Here is an 18,930-nt window from a genome sequence, read left to right on the forward strand (position 1 = left end):
GACAGAATTTACACCTTTTCGGCTTTGGGATTCGAACCAGCGACCTTTCGGTTACTGGCCCAACGCTCTGTGTGAAGACTAACTGTCCTATATGAGTTAATGGTGTGTGTGAATGTGTGAGAACAGTCCTATATGATCTCATGGGGTGGCTGGAAATCAAGGTACCAAGCTGGTTGAAATATGTTTCTTTGTCCTTGTTCTGGAGCTTTCGGTCCTCAGAGCAGTGCTGATATCTGGCCGTATGCCCGTGTTTGTGTGTGTTTTCAGGTTCCACTCGTGGGAGATATTTGAGGAGGAACATGGGAAGGGTAGGGACTCTGGCTACACCAGTCTACACAAGGAGCTGGAGCCCTTTCTGCTGCGTAGAGTCAAGAAGGATGTGGAGAAGTCTCTTCCTGCTAAAGTAGAGCAGATCCTCAGAGTGGAGATGAGCGCCATTCAGAAACAGTACTACAAGTAAGAACAGATAAATACTACTCATTCAGAAACAGTACTACACGTAAGAACATAAATACTACTCCATACTCATTCAGAAACAGTACTACACGTAAGAACAGAAATACTAATCATCCATACTCATTCAGAAACAGTACTACATGTAAGAACAGATAATGTCGTCTTTTCAGAAACCGTACTACAAGTCAGAACAGATAGATACTACTAGGGATGGGCATGGTTAAGCGAATATCCGGATATCCGAAAGGACGTTAGTATTTGATTACTTGAGTGAGTGTAAACATTTTGAGAATAAAAAATGTACCGGTAGGCCTATTTTAACAATAAAAAAAGCTGTCTAAATTACTATTTATTCAGAAACCGTACTACAGGTAAGAACAGATGGATACTAGAGCTTGGCGATATGGGGAGAACTCCATATATAGGCCACCTACTCATTCAAGGGTTTTTCTTTATTTTTACTATTTTCTACATTGTAGAATAATAGTGAAGACATCAAAACTATGAAATAACAAATATGGAATCATGTAGTAACCAAACAAGTTAAACAAATCAAAATATATTTTATATTTCAGATTCTTCAAAGTAGCCACCCTTTTGCATTGACAGCTTTGCACACTCTTGGCCGTGTAGGCTAATTTGATTGATTAATCTATCAGTAAATGTAGGCTAATGTCCTACAAAAACTTTCCAACACTAGGACTAGGCTACTTGATGTAGGTGCACCTACTCCGGTTGTAAAGTTGTGCCATGAACTCAATATTAAGAGGTGAGAAACAAGCTGTGACTCTCCTCTCTGTAACTAGAACAGTAGTTTCTTTTGAAAACTGTATTTTTCCCGCAATTTTGGGCAACGGTCATATGCTTGTGCTTCTCAGAATGCATCTCTCCCTCCTCTGTGTGCACAGTGGGGAGAGGCAGTGAGAGTCAGCAGCTGATAGCGAAACAGGGACAGGCAGGTACTTTCATAGCAGGAATCACCATAATGCATAGGGTATTAATGTTGACCAAATAATGGTTCTAGAACAATCTACAGGAACGTTGTGTAGAAAAATCACCGAAGATAATCGACGTAAGCAAAATGCTTCGGTAAGAGGAAGGCAACGTCGGTGTCTGTAATTTTCTGTTAATCGTCCCAGCTCTACTAGATGCTACTCATTGTGAACAGAACTAAAAGTAACATCGTATTGCCTTCTGCAATGCAAATTACCAGAGCCATGAAGCCAATAGAAACTAACAATGGGAGCAGACAAGATCAATGTTTATGCACATCAAGGACAATCTCCAGATATTCAGTGCCACGGCTTAGACCCAATTGGCCTCATTTAACAGAATATATTGATAAATCGAAGGAATACCTCTGGTATAACGTTTTAGGAAGATTTGAACACTTCTTAGATGCACTTCTGGAGGACGCTCCTGTGCTGGTGCTGTCGTCTCTCTCCAAGTGCTGCAGCTTCAGCCCAGAGGCTCTCAGCCGCTTTCTGGCTGTACAGTTAGAGGCGTGTGAGAGCAGTCTACCGGTCTCGTTGGCGTGTGAGAGCAGTCTACCGGTCTCGTTGGCGTGTGAGAGCAGTCTACCGGTCTCGTTGGCGTGTGAGAGCAGTCTACCGGTCTCGTTGGCGTGTGAGAGCAGTCTACCGGTCTCCTCAGTCCCCCTTCTGCACTGGCAACTCTCAGTTCTACTGTTGGGAATCTACCCGTGCAGCTTGGCTGGGAGGGTGGACAACACACCCTTTTTTTAGTTCCACTGAGACTTTGGGGGCTTCTTCAGGAGTGTGCAATGTTCCAAAACGTACAGCTAGATATCGAAGATGTGCTTCACCTTTGTATAAATAAACCGATCAGCCACCTCGCCTCAATAGTTGTAAACAGGCATATGGCTCCATAACACTGAGGAGCTGTTTCCCAGACAGAAATTAAGCCTAATCTTGGACTAAATTGCTCTTTCAAACTGGACTAATGAAAATGTGAACTTCTCGAACATGGTATAAAATAGACCTTAATTAATCTGGATGGAAATTAGGGCTATTCTAGGTCTTTATGGGTATAAACTAAACCTAGGAGGTGGGTTTAACTTCAGGTTTCCTGTTTATCCTGACTGAGTTGGAAGTTAATTTGGAGCGCTCCTTTTCCAAATTAGTTAATCCAGAATTAATAAATTCATGTCGTTTTTTTTATGAAATGCATTGCAAATGGTAGTAAAAAAAATATATATATCGTTGTCGTTCTGTTGCAGAATCAAGCTGTATTGGGGTATAAAAAAATAAAAAAATACTAACCCTGTGTGTGTTCGGTCAAACAGGTGGATCTTGACAAGGAACTACAAGGCCCTGAGTAAAGGCACCAAGGGCAGCACGTCTGGCTTCCTAAACATCATGATGGAGCTGAAGAAGTGCTGCAACCACTGCTACCTCATCAAGCCACCAGAGGACAGCGAGTTCTACAATAAACAGGAGGCCTTACAGGTGAGGGGGGGGGTTAAATAAATGTGCGTACAAACTTTATAATTATTTGTGTCCTCTGTAGCTCAGCTGGTAGAGCACGGCGCTTGTAACGCCAAGGTAGTGGGTTCGATCCCTGGGACCACCCATACACAAAAAATATATAATGTATGCACGCATGACTGTAAGTCGCTTTGGATAAAAGCGTCTGCTAAATGGCATATTATATTATTATTATTTGTGTGACACTCCTTACTCACTCAATTGTCAAACCTTGGCATCAAGGCATTCTGGAGGGCCGAGAGCACGTCCACTGACTTGAAGCTTAAATTGAGTTTTAAATGTGGGGAAGTAGCTGCACCTAACACACTTCGGTTTTGAAAAATTATATTACGCTAGCAGAGTAATTACTTACCAACAACAGCTGCAAATTCCAATAAAACTACATTACGTTTTGAAGTTTTCCTTGCTTTTCCAACGACACTATCGTGAATCTAGCAAAAAAAGTTTTGTGGGTCAGAGTGCAGTATTTGTGTTTCATAGCACGAACGGTTGTTAGCACGCTCTTTTATAAGTCTGCTCACTGTAGTTACTGTAGGCCTCTTTGATGAGAAGGGTTAGCTAGGTAATGCTGAGTTTTGTCCAATATCCATATCTCAGATTATTTACGTTGAATTCTACTGATCTACTGAATCACTGTAGTTGTTGGGGGTTATCTTTACAGTAAATATAATGGTGGTGGATAGGCCTTCAATGCAAGCTGCAGGGGTTGCCTTTCATCAAGATGATCCTGACATTATAAAGGTTAAAAAGGTGGACTTTGTGGCCTTTATTGCAATGGTGATTAATGGCACTGCCAAGGTGGAGAAAAGATATAGGAAGATATAAATCATTGTGGGAGCGGCGGAGCGGTTCCCAGGGCTGAAAGATTTCTCAGCAAAAGAGTTACATGGAATATTGTCAGGACTAACTGTAAGTCGCTCTGGATAAGAGCGTCTGCTAAATGACTAAAATGTAAATGTAATTATTTCCAGAGTTAGCATAGACGCACACTAATCTCTCTCCCCCTGCAGCACCTCATCCGGAGCAGTGGGAAGCTGGTGCTCCTGGACAAGCTGCTTCTGCGCCTGCGAGAGCGAGGTCACCGTGTGCTCATCTTCTCCCAGATGGTCCGGATGCTGGACATCCTGGCCGAGTACCTGAAGAGCCGCCAGTTCCTCTTCCAGGTCAGCAGCTCACTGGCTCCTTATGTACAGATCTAGGATCAGCTTCCCCTCTCCTAATCCTAACCTTAACCATTAGCGGGAGAAATGCAAAACTGACCCAAGATCAGTGTCCTAAGGGCAGCTTCACCACATTCCCTTTCCCATGTCCTTTCCATATACAGGCCTCTCCCGCTACAGGTATACCAGGGCTGTGGTTTTAAAGGGACACTGTGAGATTCAGGCATTTTAAGCCCTTGTTCTACTTACCCAGATGAACACGTGGATACCATTTTTATGTCTGCGTGCTGTATGAAGGAAATTAGCATCGCTACGGTACCTGTGGACTTCCAGTCATTGCGCTAACGCTAGTTAGCATTGGCGTCCCGAAACTACCGCTAACTTCCTTCATACGGCATGCAGAGACATAACAATGGTATCCACGTGTTCATCTGCCTCTGGGTAAGTAGAACAAGGGCCAGAAAAAGAACCAAAAAAAGTGATGTGTGGGTTGAATCCTACCTAAAGAAGTCTTCACTACATCATTTTATTGTGCAAATAGGCACGATGGCTTACTAAAAACGGTAAGGTTCTTTCCTAGTCAGGATTCAGCTCGGTGGTTATCTAAGCAAAGTATCTAGAGGCTCCTTAAGTGTTACCATACTTAAACCCCTAAAGATAAGCAAAATGCAAAAACATTTCAACGTTCAAGAACATTGAGGAGAGTTTGCTGTCGCTGGGACGAGGACTATATGTGTCTTGTCTTTGTAGAGATTGGACGGCTCCATCAAGGGAGAGATGAGGAAACAGGCGCTGGACCATTTCAACGCTGAGGGCTCTGAGGTAAGTGTGGAATGAATGTATCATAATATCTACTGCTGCGCTAACAGCCAGGATTGGGGACAAATCAGATTACTTCCTGAATCGACTGACTTGAATACTGACTTGATCCCAACCCTGCTAATTTTACTCAATAGTCCAATCAAGTTCACTCATGGGGTGAAATATAGAATTGGAAATCTACTGTAATGAACCGTCTGACACTCAACGTTATTACATCTCACTTCCTCTACCCAGGATTTCTGCTTCTTGTTGTCAACACGGGCGGGCGGTCTGGGCATCAACCTGGCGTCGGCCGACACGGTGGTCATCTTCGACTCGGACTGGAACCCTCAGAATGACCTGCAGGCCCAGGCCAGAGCCCACAGGATTGGCCAGAAGAGACAGGTACGCAACCAATCACTTTGTCAAGTTGACTTGCGTTCGCGTTCAAGTTTTGTTACCCAATGACAAAGCGGTTAACAAACCAAAATGGCATAGATTAATACAGGTTTTAGAGCTATGTGTCATTGGTCTGTCTTACCATTTTATGTGTCTAGTGATGTGTAGTGGTGTATATTGATGTGTATACAGGGCTCATCTGTAAAAGAGACCTTGGTCTCAGCATGACTCTCTGTCAAAATAAAGATTTTTAAAAAAACAACAGGCCAATTTGTTTGCACAACACGTGTTGTCAAGTTGTATTGATACCCAATGACAGCAGGCACAAGACCAAGATACATGGCCCAGGTTGTAGTGAATCGTGTTGTAAAGCTATTGCTGTGAATCTCCTATGATTTTAAATATTCACCCTATATCCTAAACAACCATGCTTTCCCAGTGGGAACAAAACGTCTGAAATAAAGGATTACAGAGTTGTGGACATAACTTAACACAACATGAAACCTGTGTGTATCCCAGGTGAACATCTACCGTCTGGTGACTAAGAGCTCGGTGGAGGAGGAGATCATTGAGCGGGCCAAAAAGAAGATGGTGCTGGATCATCTAGTCATCCAGAGGATGGACACCACGGGCAAGACGGTCCTACACACCGGCACCGCCCCCTCCAGGTACACACACACACACACACACACACACACACACACCGAAAACACACTCACTCTCTCAAATCTCTAGGTGCTTACATACAGGCAAGGGCCTACAAACTCACGCAAGTACACATGCAAGCGTGCACACATTTTTACATTTTAGTCATTTAGCGGACGCTCTTATCCAGAGTGACTTACAGGAGCAATTGGGGTGAAGTGCCTTGGGGATTGGAACCGGCGACCTTTCGGTTACTGGCCCAACTCTCTTAACTAGGCTACCTGCTTACCTGCTGCTTTACACACACACACACACCCCCTTACTCTCTCAACTACATCAACAAAACACACACTTCCTCAGTGTGCTTACAGTCTTTTTGCAGACACAACCCTATACCCTCTAGACGCTTACTCACAAATACACGTACCATCCTTTTGAGGTGTTCACGGTCATGCACACACACCCCTGCAAGGTTTTCTGTGTTCTCATTTGGAACTTCCATCACTTGCAGTGCCACTCCGTTCAACAAGGAGGAGCTGTCGGCCATTTTGAAGTTTGGTGCTGAGGAGCTGTTCAAGGAGCAGGAGGGGGAGGAACAGGAGCCTCAGGTTTGTCACTCACCTCATCACTATCACGATACTCATTTTCTGTGGCAAAAAAAGCAGACTAAACTCTTTAAAAACCCGCTTTATCTAAAGTAGTGTGTGTTATATCATGGGGTGAGGGGAAAACAAAAGTGACTGGGGGTGAAAACACAAGGCTGTTTGTTTTCAACGTTTTTGACAAGATATTAATTCTGCATCATGTTTTGTTTACTTGCCATGATACTAATGAGTATCGCGATACTGATATCCTGACAACCCTAATCCTTATCATTGTGTGTCCTAAGTGTGGAACTTTGCAGTTCCTATTAATCTCTCCTGTTGCGTTGGTTCTGATGTAGACCCATATTGTCCCTGTGTTTCTGATGAAAGCCAGGTTCCCCTCCTGTTGATCGATAAAGTTGATACATTTTTCATAAACTGACTGTTTGGTTTCCCTCTGGCAGGATATGGACATCGATGATATCCTGAAGAGAGCCGAGACCAGAGAGAACGACCCCGGCCCCTCCACTGTTGGAGAGGAGCTGCTCTCACAGTTCAAGGTATATATCACGTTCATCGCAAATAAAGGCTTTTTCAAAAGAACCGCTAACGGAAAGAACGGCACTAGTAAGAGTGAAAAGAAGTACCACAGTGTTAAAAAAATTAATATATATATATTTACCATGCGTTTTCTAGTACAGGACTAGGCTAAATCGGTGTCCAGGAAACCGGCCCTAAATCGGTGTCCAGGAAACCGGCCCTAAATCGGTGTCCAGGAAACCGGCGCTGAAAAAAGTAGTAATATTTAAGTCAATCCGCTGAGCCTCTGTGACCTCTCAACCTAACTTTGACCCCTCCCTGCCAGGTGGCCAACTTCTCCATGATGGAGGAGGAGGAGATCGTCATGGATTCTGAGCGCCACCATCGGGGCTGGGACGACATCATCCCTGAGGAGCAGCGGCGGCGGATGGAGGAGGAGGAGAGACAGAAGGAGCTGGAAGAGATCTACCTGCTGCCCCGCATGAGGAACTGTGCCAAACAGGTTAGCTAGGGGGCCCTCCCTCTCTCTCTCTCTCTCTCTCACACACACACACACACACAGCAGTACTCTCCAATACAGAGATTGGGTTTATCAATGAATCAAAACAGGAATGCCAGATTTTTCAGAAATCTTCTGTATCTTAGCAGTATAATGGACTATAATAGTCTTCTGAATTAATATGTTGTGCTAAACAGTCCCATCCCTTTTAGTGGATGATGTGCAGGTGGTCTCATTGAAACCCTCAGAACATGGTTCTAATTCTAAAAAATAAAATGTTTGTTTGTTTTATGGTTCCAGGTCAATTTTAACGGCAATGAGAGCCGGCGTAGCAGAAACAGACGGTATTCCGGCTCCGACAGCGACTCTGTCTCGGATCGCAAGAGGCCCAAGAAACGAGGACGGCCTCGGACCATTCCACGAGAAAACATCAAGGGCTTCAGCGATGCTGAGATACGAAGGTAATCACTACACATGGGATGCATCCCAAATGGACCCTTTTCTCTTTATATAATAATAATAATAATAATAATCACTATAGGGAATAGGGTGTCATTTAGGAAACACCTGTGATGTTGTTAAACGTCTTCTATCCTGTGGGAATAAGTCCCTGAAAAGTCCCACACACACACACACCTTTTGGGGATGTAGAAAATGCACTCACTTCCATTACCTTGACTACACCTCAACTTTTTGTATTTTTCTACACAGATTTATCAAGAGCTACAAAAAGTTCGGTGGACCACTTGAAAGGTAAATGCAGGCAAAAACTACAAAATGTGGTTTCTTTTTTTTTGACAACTTTTCTCAACATGCTATTTGACCCCCCAAAAAAAACCTATCTCTCTCAGACTGGATGCTATCGCCCGTGATGCCGAGCTGGTGGATAAGTCTGAGTACGACCTGAAGCGTCTGGCGGAGACGGTTCACAACGGCTGTCTGAAGACTCTCAGGGAGAACCCCTGTGGACCAGAGAAGACGTCAGGTACTTTCAGTGCTCGATTTGTACTGAAATAGGTACCGGTACTAATTTTGGGTGCCATTACTGTTTTATATTTAGGTGCAGGAGCTCCACAATACCTTTTGAGCTAATATTCTATAAAAGGAACAGGAGCTCAAGCAGTATAGAATTTGAGGTGCCGGTACTCTGCTGTGGTGAGCTCCTGCCAAAGTCGAGCACTGGGTACTTTACACTATCTGTCTTTGTCTGTCTGTGTCTCTGTCCCATCCTTCCATCCCGATATATCCATCTCTCTCTCGCCAGTCCATCTCTATCCATCTGTCCGTCCATCTCTCTACTGCTACTGCAAACAATGTCAAAAGTTGCTGAAGAGGTGGCTGTATTGTTATGCCCCTGGTCACCAGTATTAAACCTCTCTCTGCCTCACCAACAGGAGGCAGAAGAGGGAAAGTGAAAGGCCCTACATTCAGGATCTCAGGCGTCCAGGTGAATGCCAAGCTGGTGATCTCCCACGAGGAGGAGCTGGCACCGCTCCACAAAGCCATTCCTGCCGACCCTGATGAGAGGAAGAGGTCTGTCTCGCCACTCGGTCTCTTACCTCAAACATGGATTGCGTCCCAAATTACACCCTATTCCCTATTTAGTGCACTACCTTTGACCAGGGGCCATGTGGGTCAAAGCAATGCTGTTTTTACTCAACTCCTCCATCACACAACAGTTAAACGTTTTACACTCACGTAGCAGCCAATACAAACGGAAATCCCTTGGTATAACAAATACCACAGGCCTATCTAAATCCACACCATATAGTAAAAAAAAGCTTGGGGGTCTTCAACATTTTCTTGCCCAGGGACCCCCTTCCTGGCAAACTGGTGACCCAGGAACCCCCATCATACGTTAGCAAAAAATAAATCACGTCTTATCAGGTGAATGATAATGGCAAAATAAGTAATACATGTTTTTTCAATAAATATGTTTGGTAGATCATTTTTCATTATTTTCACCCTCCCACATTCTAATTGGAAGAGGAAGTGTAAACTCTAACATAGCCCCGTGTAGCTCAGTTGGTAGAGCATGGCGTTTGCAAAGCCAGGGTTGTGGGTTCGATTCCCACGGGGGGCCAGTATGAAAAAATGTATGCACTCACTAACTGTAAGTCGCTCTGGATAAGAGCGTCTGCTAAATGACTAAAATGTAAAAATTATAGCCTATTAGCTAGAACGGTAACGGCAAAAACATTTTCGCTAAGAGCAGCTGTTTAGCTGGTTAAACAAAGGTTAGTCTTGTGTTGGCAAATAATTATGTCCAAGTCAAGAAATCTTACCAGCAGCACTTACTGTACTGGTAGCCTATTAACTGGTGCTTTTTCAAAGCCTACTGTATGTCAGATTCTCCAGTAAGTCTAATTGGCTTGAATGAGTGTAATTTGCTCAATATTAGGAGTTGATAAATAAAGTTGACATCAATAGAAAAAACATGATATTTTCTTATGTATGTAGTAAATTGTTTTCTGTTGTTGCTAACTATATTCATAAAAACATTTCAACACAAATAAATAAGATCTTATTTTTTAGATATAATATTTAAACATATATTTATTGGTCCTCTGTAGCTCAGCTGGTAGAGCACGGCGCTTGTAACGCCAAGGTAGTGGGTTCGATCCCCGGGACCACCCATACACAAAAAAATGTATGCACGCATGACTGTAAGTCGCTTTGGATAAAAGCGTCTGCTAAATGGCATATTATTATTAATTTTCGCAGACCCCCTGCAGTACCACAACATTTATTAATTGATTAAAGGACAGACATGACTTTGACAATGTTGTAAGCACTATGAAACCAATCTGTACTTGCAATGTGGGGCGGCAGGTAGCTTAGTGGTTAAGAGCGTTGTGCCAGTAACCGAAAGGTCGCTGGTTCTAATCACCGAGCTGACTAGGTGAAAAATCTGTCGATGTGCCCTTGAGCAAGGCACTTAACCCTAATTGCTCCTGTAAGTCGCTCTGGATAAAAGCATCTGCTAAATGACTTAAATGTAATGTAACTTTGATGTAAATATATGATTGTCACATGCCTAGTTTTAGGACCACTTAATATGAAATGACACCACCTACTCTTACTGAATACTGAATCCAAACCCTTCTCTTTTCTTAGGTACACAATCCCATGCCACTCCAAGGCAGCACACTTTGACATTGATTGGGGCAAGGACGACGACTCTAGCCTGCTCATAGGAATCTACGAGTATGGTTATGGCAGCTGGGAAATGATCAAGATGGACCCTGACCTCAACCTGACACACAAGGTGAGTCTGAAGAAAATCCATATCACAAGAAATGTACTGAAATATCACGATAAAGATGAATATCACGATAAAGATGAATAGAATGATACGTTTATAACGTTTATGTGCACCAGTTTTTTTTTTTATATTACTCTCAAAACAACTACTACTACTACTTTGAATGTTGCAGCTATCAATTGTCCGGTTCACAATCGCCCATATCAGCGGACTTCACATTTCTCTAGAATAGGCTATTATCGTAATTAACAATAACAGTTAAATGTCATCGTGAAGTGATCGGTTCGGTCGGTATCTGTCATTTTTGGTTCATCGTCTCAGCTCTAAGAAGACAGGGTCTAACTTTTATAACGGGGAACTGAAACTGTCATAACCAAGGTTAAGGGTAAGAGCTTTTGCGTTTTATAATTGTATTAATTTACACATCCGTTCCTTTGTGTGAACCAGCTCTTACCTGACGACCCTGACAAGAAGCCACAGGCCAAGCAACTGCAGACGAGAGCGGACTATCTCATCAAATTACTGAGCAAGGACCTGGCCAAAAAGGAAGCGCAGAGGCAAGCAGGGACGGTAAGTGGCCATGACTGGCCGGATCACACTATTCAGACTCTATTATGGTGCCCTGCCCACTTGACCCAATTCAAACGTAATTGTTTTCCTCCTCCTGAACAAGAACATTCCCAAGCAAGAAAATATGAATTACCTTCGTCAAAACGGTTAAATGATGTGCACAAAATTAGAAAAATATGTTATTTGTAGAGGAAAATGATTGAAAAAAATATATGCTTGTTTTTACTTAGTATAAGCACTTGGAAGCCCACGTTCTTTAGCATTAGCATTCTCATAGGCTTTGAGAGGCGTCGTTAGCTAGTTAGCATATTAGACTATCTAATGGTCGTTATCCATACAGGCTGTATCCTTTTTTAATCGAAGATCAATGCTTAAAATGGTAAATGTTAGACATAACATCAATTACAAAAGACCGAAACACTAGGTGTATTGCAATCTGTTGTGCCACAATGCTAACTTAGGTAACGACGCCAGTCAAAGCCTATAAGAATGCTAATGCTAACGAACGTGTGCTTCCGAGTGCTTATACTACATAAAAACAAACGTTTTAATATTTTCGCCGACATAGAACTAGCATACCTTTTCAAGTTATGTGCGCGTTATTTAAGTTTTGACCAATTTTATTCGTATTTAACAATGTTTTGCTTGTTTGAATGGACCTGAAAGGAGGAAAACAATTGCAACACATTGCATGCGCCCTTGTTGCCAGGTGACGTAAGGTGAATACATAGTCTGTGTCCTATAGTGCATCTCCTTTCCTATTGGCAGTTCCACTGTAATACGATTATTATTTCCTTTGTCTTCATTCCTAGCTATATGCAGGTATGTGTGGAGTGTTGAATTCAGTCTCGAATTTACACCTAAAAAGTCCAGAATTAAAGCTACCGTCTAGGATTCTAAAAACAAAGCGGCTGCCTTGCCATTTGTTTGTTTTGGTAAACAGATGAGGCGAGGGAATAGTAGCTCTTTAAATTCATAGGCTGTGCTCAAGATACAATAACTGACAGTCCATTAGATCAAAATGTATAGTTTTAACTGTGGTTTGAAGCTATACGTTGTTGCGATATGAGAAGCACGATACAATACGACGCTCTCCGACAGCGTATCTGGTGCGCTTCACTCTGCAACAACGTGATAGCAGCAGGACCAAAAACAGCGGAGAAGGTTAGCCTTGTTCTTCACGCTTTTTAGTTGGCCAACGTGTTTTTTCAATTAGTTGCAAAGAAAGATTAAGTCCCTTTGTTGTTGTTGTTGTTGTTGTAGGCCAATTGGAGGAAGAGGAAACCGAGGAGTAAGAAGACCAAAGCTGTGAAGCCAGCCAAGGTGGACGAAGTGGTGAAGAGTCCGTCCTCTGAGCCCCCCTCAGACAAGTCCTCAGAGGACGAGATTGAGGAGGAAAAGGTATGTGGAACAATGATGCTCCCCTAGGTACATATCTAGGATCAGCTTCCCCTCCCCCAATCCTAACCTTAACCATTAGTGGGGAAAAGGCCAAATGGAACAGAGATCAGCATCTAGGGGCAACTTTACCCTATGATCAGAGGCTCCTTATCACCGTGGATCCCTTAATAAAATAGCAATGAGTAAAAGATTAAATTAACCTCAGTAATCAGTCAACTAAACTCAATGAATGGGCCCAGTCTGAAAATCACCTTGGATATATCAGTTGTCTAGGGAGAGATAACTAGGCCTACAGTACTGTGGTACGTTAAGCTTATTGCCTGCTCTGTATAGCAGTGTGATTAAACCCATGTGCCCACAAGCATACTTACAGAATTCTGTTTTTAAGGTAATTTTCCATCGAGGCAGTCTAGCTATTCTAACCATCTTTCTCTACCTCCCAGGAGGTGGTCCCGGTAAAGGCGCCACCCAGAAGGGGCCGAGCGGAGCGCGTGGTGGTTAAGGAGGAGCCTGAGCCGGAGGAGGAGCCTGAGCCGCCTGAGGAGAAGGAGCCCAAAGAAAGGGAGATGAAGAAAGAGGTTAAAAAGGAGAAGAAAGAGGAGGAGCCTGTGGAGCCAGTACAGGAACAGGAAGAGGTCACAGGGGAGAAGGTAAGATGGTTTTGACTAGATGGGATACAGCTTTTGTAAGATTAGGTTGTTCGTAGCAGGGTTAAGAGAATTAACACAACGGGTTAGGATAATTATTGTAGCGTGTTAGGAAAATGTGTTTAAGGTTAGGAAAGGGGTTGGGGTTAGCTAAAATGCGTTTGATGTTAATTTGACAGTGTTGCCCCTAAGATTTATTTCAGTAGCGGTGGCAAAGTTAGGAGGGGGTGAGGTAGTGGGTGTGGCCAATGGCTCAGTCTCAAACCAATTTTTGACAGCATAGACAATGTTGCTGTTTTAAAGCAAATTTCCTGCAATTCTAAACATTTTGCCATGGCCTTTGCCATGTTCGCTATCTGAGCGACTCAAACATATTCTAACAAAATCAATAGGGGGGTGGGTGCCCAATGCCGTCACATTTTCTTCATTTTAGATTCTCCCTGACTGTCTAGTTTTTATTTTGATGATTTGTTAGTTCTCAAAGATTATCTTATTTAAAAAAAATATGTAGCTCCATTATCTTTTCTATATACTTTATATCTGGTTTTAGTTATTTAAGTTGACCCCAACATTTTTTGGGGTAAAACAAAAAAATTTTGGGGGGGAGTGGTGGAAACAATTTAACAGTCCGCCGCTGCTAAATGAATGTAGAGGAAACACTGTGACAAAAGCTGTATCCCTTCTAGCCATGACTAGGTAAGACCTCGCCAGTTGGGAATAGTTGGAAGGGACTGAAAAACGTACAGTGCAGTTCGTTGCACTGCAAATATGAAAAATTAATTAGCACTAAAGTCAAGGTTGGTCACCTGTCTTTTTCCGTGTGCGGTTCTTACTCATTTTTGTGCACTATTAGTTAAATGTATTATGCTTTTATTAGTTGTGGTAAGCATGGAGGATCTTTGATGGTTTATAATGTCTCTACGTAGCATCTTAACAATTGTCATTCATTCATTGTGACTGTTTTGCCTGCAGCCGAGCGAGGTGAAGGCTGAGGTACGGGAGAAGGTGAAGAAGACTTCGGACACTCCGGTCCACATCACAGCAGGGGGAGAGAACATCTCGGAGGAGTCGGAGGAACTCGACCAGAAGACCTTCAGTGTGGTGAGTCACACCGAGTTGGTCATAGTGTCAGTGATGCAAATAAGTCCACTCAGTGGGTCGAGACGTCTAGGGGTCGGGTCGAGACGTCTAGGGGTCGGGTCGAGACGTCTAGGGGTCGGGTCGAGACGGTAACTCAAATACTGTCTTACCAATGTTGACCCTCCATTCACTTGTGTATGTCCTGTCTGTGTTCCTCAGTGTAAGGAGAGGATGCGACCGGTCAAGGCAGCCCTGAAGCAGCTGGACCGGCCAGAGAAGGGCCTGTCGGAACGCGAGCAGCTGGAGCACACGCGCCAGTGCCTCATTAAGATCGGAGACCACATCACCGAGTGTCTGAAGGAGTACTCCAACCCCGAGCAGATCAAACAGTGGAGAAAGTAAGGAGCTCGATATTAGTTCACATTCAACGTTTTGTTACAATCAATTTGCTGATTTTAAGATCAAGCTCTCTGAAATACTGTATATGATACTGATATTTACCCGTGGTATATTTAAGCAGTAAGGCACGAGGAGGTTTGGTATATGGCTATTCCTGGATACAGCCCTTAGCCGTGGTATATTGGCCATATACCACAAACCCCCGAGGTGCCTTATTGCTATTATAAACTGGTTACCAACGTAATTAGTAGTAAAAACACATGTTTTGTCACACCCGAGGTATATGGTCTGATATACCACGGCTGTCAGCCAATCAGCATTCAGGGTTTGAACCACCCAGTTTAATGTCTGATATACCATGATTGTTGAATACTCGTTCTGATTGGCTTGAAGGGCATTCTAGACGGTGCATTATTTCCCTATAACACACTGTATATCGATTGGCATGGTAGAATTCAATGGCTGTAGTTCAAATGTATATGTTTGAGCTGCTTTTGAAAGCAATAGTCGAATTGAAAACATTATTGGCATTGTTGAATTCGATTTTCATAATAGCAAGCTAGGACTGATTTGGTTAGCTAAACTATTTGTTTGGTTACCACGGTAACTACTGTCGCTGTCTAGTAAACTTGCTAGCTACTTCAGTGGATGTTGAACACATTTCTACCGGCAAATGAACACATTTCTAGTGGTAAATGTGTTAAGTTATAGCCAAAAGGGGATAATCAACTCGGGGCTCTATGTTTTAGCGTGTTGTGGAACACACCTTCCACGTCGTTCATTATTTTCCAGAGAACGCATAGCCCCTCGTTGATTATCCATTACAGATACACACAGGCTGGAATGCTGTTTATAAGTACAAACAACATTGGAGGTCATCCCATCCTTGGAAATAGGACAGGCCTGGCCTTGGCAAACTGACGGAATGTAACGTTTCATAACACTGGGGTTATGAAACAACAGCTCAGGGAATGTAGATGTATGTCCTTTAGCAATCAAACTGAGCTGGCTATGTACCTTTACCATTGACTGCATTCATACCATTACTTAATTTTTGTTTAAAAAAATTGTTTCACCTTTATTTAACCAGGTAGGCCAGTTGAGAACAAGTTCTCATTTACAACTGCAACCTGGCCAAGATAAAGCAAAACAGTACAGTCAATAACACAATATAAAATATATATACAGTGTGTGCAAATGTAGTAAGTTATGGAGGTAAGGCAATAAATAGTGCAAAATAATTACAATTTACACTGGAGTGATAGAAGATGATGTGCAAATAGAGATACTGGGGTGCAAATGAGCAAAATAAATAACCATATGGGGATGAGGTAGTTGGGTGGGCTAATTACAGATGGGCTGTGTTATGGGGCTCATTGTATCAATGACCAGTGTTGACCTAAATGTATATTTATTTTTCTCTTCTCCAGAAACCTGTGGATATTTGTTTCAAAGTTTACAGAATTTGATGCAAGAAAATTGCATAAATTGTATAAGCACGCAATCAAGAAAAGACAAGAGAATGCTCAGGTATGTATAGCCCTGATGAGAGTTACTGTTCCGGGGCGTCGGGGAAATGAAAATACAATTCACTCCATGAAGGTTTAACTGGTAATAAAGTGATACAAATGTAGATTGCATTTCAGACCTTTCCAAATATAATTTTAATGCCAGTGTTTTATGATGATCTCTTTTACAGGCAGCAGACGTGATCACTAGCACTGTAAATACCCATGGCTTTAAGCATGCAGGTATGAACTTTCACTTGCCTTTTTAGTCTGTCTTTATTTTGTTTATTTGTTCACTAGTTTCTTTTTTTTTTTGGGGGGGGGGGGTGGGGGGGTCTTAATGACATTAATTTAACCAGGTTAAATGAAGGAATACATCAAACAAATATTAATGACCAATGAGATAAAAGCAATTCTATGTAGCCTTATTAACCCCGGATCTTCCTCCTCTCCTCTTGGCCCAGACATCGAGAGGCTAAAGGACAACTCTCACCACGACGACAGCAGCAGGGACAGCTACAGCTCTGAAAGGCACCACTCGTCGTCGCGCTACCATGAGGACCGCGACAGCCGGGACAGGCACACCTCCGACCCCTACAGCAGGATGGCGGGGAGCGGGGGGGACTCCAGGAAGAGACCCTACTCGTCCTTCAGCAACGGCAAAGACCACCGAGACCACTATCGGTCAGACCGGCAGGACAGCAGGTAAGACCACCTATATCGTCTTTAAAGGCTTCCCTGTTTTTAGTAAAGGGTTCCTTTCAAGTTGGTGGCAATTAAGGGACATTTTGATGTTGATTTATTTTACTGACTGGATTATTGTTCTACTGATTAGTTCTAGAATCTAGTGCAACTCGATGCTTAACAAATTGGTCCCATTGTGGATCAACTAATTCTGTAACTAATCATTTCTGTATATTGGTTTTTGTGTTAGTCACTCTTGCTCATGGTGTTCTCTATTAATCAGATACTACAGCGACAGTAAGCACAGGAAGGTGGACGAGCACCGGTCAGGCCGAGACGTACGGCTGGACAGCAAGGAGCGTTCCCACTCGGACCACCGCTCCCATTCCGAACACCACTCGGACCACCGCTCCCATTCCGAACACCACTCGGGCTCCGACTACTCGTCAGGCCACCACAAGTCGTTATCGCGAGGTGACTCCTACCGCTACCATGCAGACTGGCAGATGGACCAACGGGCGTCGGCCAGCGGGCCCCGTTCGCCGCGCGATCAGCGCTCGCCACGCGACCAGCGCTCGCCCTACGACGGACGCTCACCTTTGGGCCACCGGTCGCCCTTCGAGTACTCGTCAGACCACAAGAGCACGCCGGAGCAGATCTGGAGCAGCCGCAAGACATAACCGCCAGCGTCTGGCTGGAGGCGCTAGCCTAGCGACCAGAGTATCAGCCATAGACTCGCGTTGAACACAGGAAATGCCTTATGGGGACTGTGGAGGACAACAAAGCTGTACTGCGCACTGTATCTGTGGCCTCACCGTACCTGTGGTGTCCTATCTCCAACGGTGGACCACATCCCAGGAACGATGGCAGTGGGAGCGGGGTTGGGATGGCAGACAAATTGCATATTTTTGTATTTAAGAGTTAAAAGCTGCACTGTGCCATAGGTGTCGCAGCATAGTTTCTTTTATTATTTTTATAAAATGGACGCCTTTTTTTACTCAAACGGACACAAATACCCTCGAGTGCTGTCTCACCAACCCACAACACTGGATCCTGCTATTGACTGTTTGTCTCTCACGTTTAATGTGGTTCTCACGTTTATTTAAAGAAGTGTTTAAATCAAGAAGAAAAGTAACATTTATGTATTTCTCTCATAATCATGCTAAGAGTGGATGTAAGGGTCTCGTCAAAAAGCAGTCTGAATGACTTGGGTTCACTTTCCAAAGTACCTCGTTTACAGTGTTTCTAGTGACCACCTTGACGATCTGTTTTTTTCTTTCTTTTTCGTATCATGCTTTAATTATTTAATTTCTGTCTCCGCTGTAAAAAATAACCAGGATTTCTTTTTTTGTGAGCAATTTAAAATGTCCCTTTTCACGAATTATACTACTGTAAATTATTGTAAAATAGTAAATCAATGGGCTTTTTCTTCTCAGGCTCTTGGGTTTGTTATTACAACTCTTCCCCATCAACTCAGGCTTTTTTGTCCGTTGTATTAAATGAGTCAGTTTTCGTACGACACTTAACTTTAATGATAAATGCTATTCAGAATAACTTTGGTAAACAGGGGGAAATTATTATATTAGTCGTATTATTCCCCTAGAGCAGGGGTACTCAACTCAATACCCCACGAGGTCCAGAGCCTGCTGGTTTTCTGTTCTACCTGATAATTAATTGCACCCACCTGGTGTCCCAGGTCTAAATCAGTCCTTGATTAGAGGGGAACAATTTAAAAAATGCAGTGGAACTGGCTTGGAGGCCCAGAGCGGAGTTTAGAGGGCTCTA

General features: G+C 43.3%; 1 protein-coding gene and 1 non-coding gene across 3 annotated transcripts in view; both read left to right on the top strand.

Annotated features, from left to right (window-relative positions):
• The window catches only part of chd1 (chromodomain helicase DNA binding protein 1), a 36,382-nt gene extending 17,557 nt beyond the window's left edge, over nt 1-18,825 (top strand). For both annotated transcript variants that reach the window (XM_041897388.1, XM_041897389.1), the window contains exons 15-37: nt 268-456; nt 2,762-2,924; nt 3,974-4,126; nt 4,874-4,945; nt 5,180-5,329; nt 5,843-5,991; nt 6,480-6,576; nt 7,017-7,112; nt 7,418-7,594; nt 7,892-8,052; nt 8,303-8,344; nt 8,443-8,576; nt 8,986-9,124; nt 10,709-10,859; nt 11,304-11,426; nt 12,690-12,827; nt 13,271-13,477; nt 14,447-14,575; nt 14,774-14,952; nt 16,384-16,483; nt 16,653-16,704; nt 16,926-17,166; nt 17,429-18,825. In XM_041897388.1, coding sequence (XP_041753322.1) covers nt 268-456; nt 2,762-2,924; nt 3,974-4,126; nt 4,874-4,945; nt 5,180-5,329; nt 5,843-5,991; nt 6,480-6,576; nt 7,017-7,112; nt 7,418-7,594; nt 7,892-8,052; nt 8,303-8,344; nt 8,443-8,576; nt 8,986-9,124; nt 10,709-10,859; nt 11,304-11,426; nt 12,690-12,827; nt 13,271-13,477; nt 14,447-14,575; nt 14,774-14,952; nt 16,384-16,483; nt 16,653-16,704; nt 16,926-17,166; nt 17,429-17,825 — 3,439 coding nt within the window. In that variant the 3' untranslated portion in view covers nt 17,826-18,825. The remainder of the gene's footprint in view (nt 1-267; nt 457-2,761; nt 2,925-3,973; nt 4,127-4,873; nt 4,946-5,179; nt 5,330-5,842; nt 5,992-6,479; nt 6,577-7,016; nt 7,113-7,417; nt 7,595-7,891; nt 8,053-8,302; nt 8,345-8,442; nt 8,577-8,985; nt 9,125-10,708; nt 10,860-11,303; nt 11,427-12,689; nt 12,828-13,270; nt 13,478-14,446; nt 14,576-14,773; nt 14,953-16,383; nt 16,484-16,652; nt 16,705-16,925; nt 17,167-17,428) is intronic.
• LOC121583739 lies at nt 13,063-13,190 on the top strand. The gene has a single exon (XR_006003596.1). It is a non-coding gene; the product is annotated as a small nucleolar RNA ACA64 (small nucleolar RNA).
• Nucleotides 18,826-18,930: the final 105 nt, after the last annotated feature.

This window comes from Coregonus clupeaformis, chromosome 15 (genome assembly GCF_020615455.1).
Source record: "Coregonus clupeaformis isolate EN_2021a chromosome 15, ASM2061545v1, whole genome shotgun sequence".
NCBI lineage: Eukaryota > Metazoa > Chordata > Actinopteri > Salmoniformes > Salmonidae > Coregonus > Coregonus clupeaformis.